General features: G+C 47.0%; 1 protein-coding gene across 1 annotated transcript in view; it reads left to right on the forward strand.

The window, feature by feature from the left end:
* Positions 1-8988, forward strand: part of LOC146202783 (rac GTPase-activating protein 1-like) — a gene marked incomplete in the record, with an annotated part of 101138 nt that overhangs the window by 28896 nt on the left and 63254 nt on the right. The window contains 1 exon segment of the mRNA XM_084588334.1: positions 8676-8775. Coding sequence (XP_084444460.1) covers positions 8676-8775 — 100 coding nt within the window.

An 8988-nucleotide genomic window follows, 5' to 3' on the forward strand; every position in this document is an offset into this window, starting at 1 on the left:
CTCGTTTATTCGGACCGCTCTGCGGCACCGCCACTGGCCCCATAAACATGATGTGTAAGGACGACCGATATTTCGGACAGCCTCCGGCTCTATATTCGATAATCCGGACTCTAAACAGGGTGCCTCGATGCGCGCGCTTCCCCCGCCGCCGTTCCTAGTTAAAAAAAAAAAGAAAGAAAGGAGACGAGCGCCTTCCTTTGGCGCCTACTCACAATAAGCGACTGTGGCCTCCGTGATCGGCGAACGGTGCGCCGTCGGCATTGCTGGAGCTGATCACAGAGGCGGCGGTGCGACAGGACAGTTGCGACGGGAGAACAGCAGGCGGCGCTCCACTCCGCATGACTGGCCCTCGGGCATGTTTGGCCTCCCCGCGTCTTCGCCATCGGCCACCAGTTTGTGCTCGTTTGTTCAGTGCCTCGTGCGTGAGTAGCGTTAGGCTAGGTTCTTTCAAGTGACCATACGACAACGTTTCTCTTGAGTTTGACAACGACAGGCCACGGCAAATGGCGCCAACGGTGCCTTCGCGGTCCGTGCCGACGGCGGCGAAACGTGGGAAATACACGACGCTGACAATGGCGAAGAAAGCAGCCATAATACAGCAAGTGCTGAGCGGCCGTTCTCAAGTCGAAGTTGCCCGTGAGTTCAACATCTCCAAGCAAACGATATCGGACTATATGAAGAATAGGTCCAAGATTCTTGAGGCCACGGAGAAGACAACAACAGCTGAACAGAAAAGGCTGCGACAAGGCCTTTACCCGAAGTTGGAAGAAGCGTTGAACATCTGGCTTAACGCTACTGTCGCCCAGCGTGTTCCTGTTTCTGGCCACCTTTTGAAGCATAAGGCTGAGACACTCGCACTGCGGCTTGGCATCGAAGGATTTCAGTTCAGCGACGGTTGGCTCAGGAATTTTAAAAAGCGGTTCGACCTCGCCTTCAAAAAAATGTGCGGTGAAAGTGGTGCAGTGAGTTGCACGTAAGCGGAAGTGCGTGCAGCAACGCATCGACAAATTCTTCCCGAAACAGGCACCCAAAATGTAAATAAACAGGTATTTTTTGCTTCATTCGTTTTTTCGGACATTCAATATTTCGGACTGGTTTACATTCCCCGTGGAGTCAGAATTATCGGTCATTGACTGTATTTCAAAATTTTCGCCTGATGACTGGAAAGAAAAGGTCTGCAATTGGTTTTGTTGCCAAATTTTTGTTTCAGGGCAAAAGTAATCAATACAGTCGAACCCGGATATATCGAACTCCATGGGGATCGCGAAATACAGTCGAAACCCGCGATAGCGAAATCTCGAAAATACGAAATTCTCGCCGCAACGAAATATTTCCGAGATCCCGGCAAATGCCCATAAGGGCCAATGTATTTCGTATCTCTCGGTAACGAAACATTTTTGTACCGCAATCCCACGATAACGAAATTTGCTGCAGCGTCGGTCCGCATACTGTCTCCCATATTATGAATAACAGCGTCAAAAAAGCACTCAAATTGAGCAAACTGCAATAGCGCGCTTGCGTGGCTACAGCGAGAGCATTGGCGCCTGGCAACCTTGCAGCCGGAACAACTTTAAAAACTTTAGCCACCTTGAGCCGGTGCTAGCCACCATACCGGCGCAGCGCGTGTCCTCTGTGATCGGTTCCGCGTGGTTGTTTATCTCGGAGGCTATGTTCAGGGAAGGCAGCCTCGCAGCGACACCATCAGGGGGCGACACTAGATCATCAGCGCTGCACTTTTAGGCCTGCGAGCGGTGCACATGTGTTCGTTGTGTGTGGTGGCGGTGTGTATGAGCAGCAGTCCGCACGTTTGCGTTTGAGATGTCTCCGCCAGCCAAAAAACGAAGATTTTTGTCTCTGCAAGAGAAGGCTGCCATCATTGCTCAAGCAGAAAAAGGCAGGAAAAAAATGGATATCGCCGACGAGTACGGGATTGCGTGCAGCTCACTGTCGACAATTTTGAAAAGCAAGGCAGCCATTCTCGGTGCGCTTGAGAATGGTGCTCGAGCACAGCATAAAACAGTGACGGCTGCGGTGCTCCCGGACGTTGACAAGGCGGTTTTTGCCTGGTTCTGTGAACAGCGCGCAAACAAAGTGCCTCTGTCTGGCAAACTGCTGCAACAGAAGGCTCTGGACTTTGCCTGCATGCTCGGGCATGACCAATTCAGAGCAAGCGCTGGCTGGCTGGGCCGCTTTAAAGCCCGTTACGATATTGTGGCCAAGGTGATTTCGGGCGAAGCAGCAGGAGTGGACCCGGTGGCAACATCGTCGTCGGTGGCAAACTAAGCTGACTGACTTTTGGCAATGAATTTTCTTTTTGCGGGCTGTTTTCTATCTTTTCTGTCTCATTTTCGCTGCAACGAAATTCTCGCGAAAGCGAATTTTTTTGCTGTCCCCGGCGATTTCGTTATTGCGGGTTTCGACTGTAGTTCGATATATCGATAATTCTATATACAGAAATCGGCTTGTGACGGCACTTATGATGCGAAAAAACGATACGTAATCAATCCACTCTCATAATAAACCAACCCACCACTTTTGCACCCGAGAATTAGAAAAAAAAGAAAAAAGCGTTAAGGCCAGCTCGCTCACATGCAAGTGATTGAGTGATCTCAGCGGCAGCGACAGAGCAAAAGTTTTTAAACTTGGAACTGCGTCCCTCTCACTGCTGAGCCACCGCGGCAGCTCAAAATGTGGTTTCTGTGTCGCCGCGGCAGAAATCAGAAATCGCGAGCGTTTTCGCTTGCATGTCGATGGCGCGCGTCACTCCGTTTCGGTCCTCTCATCCACAGCTCATTTCTTGGCAGCGTGCCAAGATGCTGCGCAGCGATAACGTCAGGGTGCGTTTATCTTTTGATAGCTCCGGCTGGTGACGGGGAGCGAACTTAGCAGAGTGCCCGTAATGGTTTGATTGCACAAGCCTGGTTCGATTTATCACGCCGCGCTTGGAGCGGGCATCATGATCACGGCAGCTGACTGCGTGCTTTCGTTGATGCATACATGCAAGGATAAACGACTCCCGCCAAAAAGAAAAAAAAGCCCTGCCGCTTCTTAACGTCCGCAGCCGCCATACCTTATGCTATGCTGCGCGTACAGCACACTGATAAAAATGGATGACTCTCGCAAAAAAAAAAAAGAGAGAGAGAGAGAGAGCCACATCAGCCGCCGCGCGCAGAGGGTTCGCAACACACGCTAAAGCGGCCGACTTCTGTCTGAAAACGGCTGAGCTGGCTTGGCGCATGCATAACGCGTGCTGAAGAAGAGATAGCTCGGCAAAAGAATGGGCACACCCACGCTTGCAATCGTCATGTGCTGGCGTGCGGGAAACGATAACTGCAGATGGGCGCGCCTTTGGGGAATGGGCGCAGCGCTGCCCAGGACAACCGTCGCCGAACTGTCCCCTCATTCCTTCCGCGCGTGGCTTGAAAACGTCACGTGGCAAACGGCCAAGGGTGATGCGATCGTCTTTGGGGAAGGCCCATTTTCCAGTGCGTGGTTCCGATGTTCGATATATCGAACGACCGGTGAAATTGAGTTCGATATGACGCGGCTTTCCTATACTTTTACATGGGATTTTCGTGGGAATATTCCGCGAGTTCGATATAACCAAAATTCGATATATCCGGGTTCGATATAACCGGGTTCGACTGTAATGACGAATTGACGGAGTGCCGCGCTTATCTTCTCTGCTGTTTTGGCCAGTTTTGGTTATGAATTACACAAAATGTAATAAAAATAGGTAGCTGAAAATTGCCTGACTAAATATATGCTTGTTTTTACTTGTATTCAGTTATTTTTTGCTTTTCGGAGTAATGTAGATGTCTTTATAATATTTCTCAAAATCGGCCCAGGCAACGCAATTTTACCTACTTTGTAGGCCTTTATCTCAAAAAACACTCCTGCAGAGCAGCAGTAATTTCACGCAATGTTCTCAGCATACTTATCTATCAAACTGCTAAAGCTTATTTTTATGTGACGTTTCAATACAAAGATATGATCGCGCTAATTTCAAGAAAATAAACATTTTTAATATTTCCTAAGCTTTGTCCACCTGTTCTTCTCTACTTCAGCTTTCGAATTCATTAAAAACATATTGCATAGTATCAATGCACTAGCAGTTACGGTGAGTCGAATAAGGCCTTTATGTAAGGATTGGCAATTATTGTAGGTCCGACTTCTTGCCCGATAAGTGTAAAAAATGCAGGCAGGATTGGATTCCAGGTTCTTAAAAAAAAACCAGCAGTACAAAAACGATGTCAATGGAATTAGACTTTTATTTCGAGTCTATTTAGTCACCGGAGCAGCCATGAGCGCGGGGGTATGCGCACTCCAGACGCTTGTTTTAAGAGACTGCACAGTGAGAGCTTGCTTTCGCATAATTGGAGCTCGGACCAGTAGTGTTCGAAACAGTAGCACCTCTCAAGTAACTGTTCAACGCGTGCACTGTAGCTTCGCTATTCTATCTGCCTTTTGTTTGCATCGCAACCAGATGCCAATAATACGGCGGTCAAGGAAGCAAGATCAAAGCTCTATCGGGCAGCTTTGAGCGCCCGCTTCACCCGCACGTGCGACAGCCGCTGCAGCATGAGAAATGCGCTGCGCCAGATGTAATCAGAGGTATCGAACGAAAAAAGAACAACCACAAAAGCAAAAATGTCGGCGGCAGCCAGATGTGTGCGCCTATCTCAGATGACTGAAGCCAGACTGCCGGAACTGGGTCTTTTGTCACAGGTTCGATCTGCTGTTCACATTTTATGGCGGCGCGCATAGCCTGGACTGCATAGACAAAACTGTGTATACAGTCGAACCCGGTTATATCGAACCCGGATATATCGAATTTTGGTTATATCGAACTCATGGAATATCCCCTTGAAAATCCCATATAAAAGTATCGGAAAGCCGCGTCATATATCGAACTTAATTTCACCGGCCGTTCAATATATCGAACTCCGCATCACGCACTGGAAAGTGTGCCTTCCCCAAAGACAATCGCATCACCCTTGGCCGTTTGCCGCGTGACGTTTTCAAGCCATGCGCGGAAGGCATGTGAAGGAACAAACAGTTCGGCGACGGCTGGTCTGGGCAGCGCCGCGCCCATTCCCCAAAGGCGCAAGCATCTGCAGTTATCGTTTCCCGCGCGCCAACATATGACGATTGCAAGCCATGTGCATGGGTGTGCCCATTCTTTTGCCCAGCTATCTCTCTCCTTCAGCACGTGCTACACATGCGCCAAGCCAGCTAAGCCCGTTTTCAGACAGAGGTCGGACGCTTTCTCCAGCGTGTGTTGCGAACCCTCTGCGCGCAGCGGCTGACGTTGCTATGGCGCCTGCGGACATTGAGAAGTAACAACTCTGTTTTTTTTTTTTTTTTTTTTCCTGCTCGGACGTTAAGCGGCGGCAGTTTTTTTTTTTTTTTTTCCGGGAATCCTGCATGTATGAATCAACGAAAGCACGCGGTCAGCTGCTGCGATCATGACGCCCGCCCCAAGCGCGGCGTGGCTTGTGCAACCAAGCCATCACGGGCACTCTGCCAAGTTTGCTCCCCGCCACCACAGGAGCAATCAAAAGATAAACACGCCCGGATGTTATCGCTGCGCAGCATCTTGGCACGCTGCCAAGAAATGAGCTGTGGATGAGACCACTGAAACGGAGTGACGTGCGCCATCGACATGCGAGCGAAAACGCTCGCGATTTCTGCCGCGGCAACACAGAAACCTTGTTTTGAGCTGCCGCGGTGGCTCGAGCGGCAGCGGCGAGAGGGACGCAGTTCCAACAAGTTTGAAATTTTTCGCTCTGTCGCTGCCGCTCGTCGCTGAGATTGCTCAGTCGCTTGCATGTGAGCGAGCTGGCCTTTACGCATTTTTATTTTTTTTCAAATTCTCTGGTGCAAAAGGGGAGGGTGGGTTCATTATGCGAGTGGGTTGGTTACGCGACAAATACGGTATCATTTTTTCGCATCGTAAGTACCGTCACAAGCCGATTTCTGTATATCGAATTATCGATATATCGAACTATTTCACGATCCCCTTCGAGTTCGATATATCCGGGTTCGACTGTACAGGAATGAAGGCAATGTGCATTGTCGAATGATTCGAATAAACGATTGCAGCCCAGAAACTGTGTTTTAATGAGTCAGTCCTTCACGACCTTCACAATTTTTCCATTTCACTAAAAATTATTCGGAATACATTGCTTGCTCATTGAACTTTATCGCCTTTTTGTGTAATCTGCGTTTTGGCGAAGGTGAAATGTGAAAATTATCTGTGTGCTGCCCGATGCCACAGCGCATCAATAACTCCATGCGCATAAAACTGATTCCTAATCATTCATGGGGGCATCTCCCAGAGTTAATTTGCGATATCGACACATAAATGTCTAGAGACAATATTATGCCAAAATTGAAAATTCATGCGCGATTGACAAATGTCATAGAATCTTCAGACCTGCATGGTGTGCTGAACCTTGAGCAAGGGCCTTATTGAAGTGGCTGTAATTAGTAGTGCAACAGAATGATGCGATGTGTTTTTAATGGTTTTGAAAGCTGAAGTAGGGGAGAATGGTAGACAAAGTTTAAGAATTATAAAAAATTGCTTTTTTTTTTTTTCTTCTTTTGCCTTCAGAAATTTTCATTCACTGTTTTCTTGAAATTAGCGCAATCATATCTTTGTATTGAAGCATTATACAAATATAATGTTTAGCAGTTTGATAAATAAGTATGCTGAGGACATATTGTGGAATTATTGCTGCTCTGCCGTAAACTTTATTTTTGAGATAAAGGCCTGCAAAGTAGGTTAAATTTTATTTCCTGGGCCAAATTTGAGAAATGTTATAAAAACATCTTCACAACTCAGAAAAGCCAAAATTAACTTAATGCAAATAAAAACATGCATATATTTAGTCAGGCAACTTAGTTGGCCAAAACAGCAGAGAAGATAAGAGCGGCACTCCACCTCTTCGCCATTATTACTTCCCTGTGCCTCAAATAACGTTTTGGCAGCAAAACCAATTGCAGATCTCTTGTTTCCAGTCATCAGGCAACAATATAAAATTTTGAAATAAATTTGAAAGGTCGACCGACCATCATTTTTTCATCTTGCATGGAATCACCCGGCTGCATCTTTCCACCTGGGGAAGCGACCGCCGATGCGAGCAAGCTAGATAAGCGGCACGCACTTCAAATTTTTCTTCACCGGCACCAGTACAGAAAGAAATTCATAAGAATCATACCTGCCATGATAGGGTCCGCTCACAGCTGACACCTTTTGCAAGTCACGCACTGGGATGTGGTCGTGCCAATCATTCCAATCCTGACTTGTGCATGCTGGTGATGTAGCAAAGCAGGGAGCATATTGCGCAGGTGAATAAGGTACTATAGAGACTGCAGCCATAGCTTTTGACATCGATGAGGCAGCCTTTGATGGGGCCTGCATGCACTCCTTTCAGTGTACGTTAAAGGATAACTCCTCTGTTTGTTCAACCCCCCCCCCCCCCCCCCCCCCCCCCGGATTTTACTGAACCTTTCATGATACATTCTTAGTTTTCTGGTCATTTGTACTAAATTTTACGATTATGCAATGTTTTGTCACAGTGCAAATGAATTTCAAAACTTCCTAATTCGGGCCATCATTCATGGAGATTTCTACAAGCATCATACGGTGCGTGACATAACTGTATGCACGACCATCTGTATTCACTCCGCATTTGCTGCAGGCAAAATTTGGGCTTACTCTTTGTCATTTCAGACAAATAGAGACCCCATCTGTCACAATGGACAGTTTAGGTAATTACCACGCACATTATTGGTTTTGCAGCCATATCCATGACGTCATAGCTTGATATGTTGGGATGCCATAGGCTGGCTGAACGCTACTTTCAGTTCTGGTTTCGTCGTCCTTGCTAAATTTTAATATACTTCTGCTTGGCATTTTTTTGTACTGGAGAGAGGGGATCCTAAGGATAATGATGTGATTCACTCAGCATGTTGGGAAAAAAAAATGAAGTTGCCCTTTAAGTAGACACCTTGAATGCTATCTGAACAGTGCGCCAAGAATGTCTGCTCACTCTTCAAGACATTTCATGACTCATAGTACGGCCATGTCAGCGACATGTAGTTTTTCTCAGATCCTATTTAGAAACTGAAACTGCTGTCATTTCATGGGAGCAGGCAGCAGAGTATGTGTTTGGCATATGCGTCATACAGTAGGAAAAAACAAAATGAGTACTAGTATGTAGAGAGTTGCGATGTACCGACGGTCACTGGTTGCACGCATGAATTCTAGGGTCGTCGGCACAGCTATCACCACTGGCCGTCATACTCTGGATCGCACCATAATATTCGCTTGTCTCAGTCTTGATTGCTATTTGAAACTCCTTCGACATGATGCCTGCCAGTGAAGCTCTGTCATCATCTCTTATTCTGTACAGTTTTTGCCAACAGTCGTACAAAGCGAGGCTGGGTAATTTTTCATCGTATAATCTGTGTTTTTAAGGCATTACCCTTATGGGTAATAACCAGGCCAGTGCCAATTCGTGGTAAAATTCAGGTCGTCATGCGAACAAGGAACAATCCATCGAGGTTCCATTGTAGTGCACATGCTGCACGCAACTTGTCTAATGTTTGCTCTTTGATTATGCATACTTCTCGGAGATGTGTTGCATCTCACTGTTGTTCTATTTCAGTCCAGGGCAGACATACATGCTGTTTGTGGTGTCCTGAAGGACTTCCTGCGTTCGCTTCGTGAGCGCCTGATCACAAAGTCCCTGTGGCAGACTTTTGTCAGTGCTTGCACGTAAGTCTTAAAGCGTCATCAAGAACCTTCTTTTTATTTTTTGACGTGGTGATTTGTTTAGTCTTTTTTCCTCCCTTAATGTTTTTGACCTTGTTTCCTCAAACGACAAGTGTTCTTGCTTTGTCTTGAAATTCACACTGTTGTGCCTTTTGCATATCTGTGCAATGTGTTGCAAATAAAGCATTTGGTGAGTTTTTCCTCAC

The sequence above is a fragment of the Amblyomma maculatum genome, chromosome 1 (genome assembly GCF_055883805.1).
Source record: "Amblyomma maculatum isolate TAMU_Amacu chromosome 1, ASM5588380v1, whole genome shotgun sequence".
In the NCBI taxonomy this organism is placed as follows: domain Eukaryota; kingdom Metazoa; phylum Arthropoda; class Arachnida; order Ixodida; family Ixodidae; genus Amblyomma; species Amblyomma maculatum.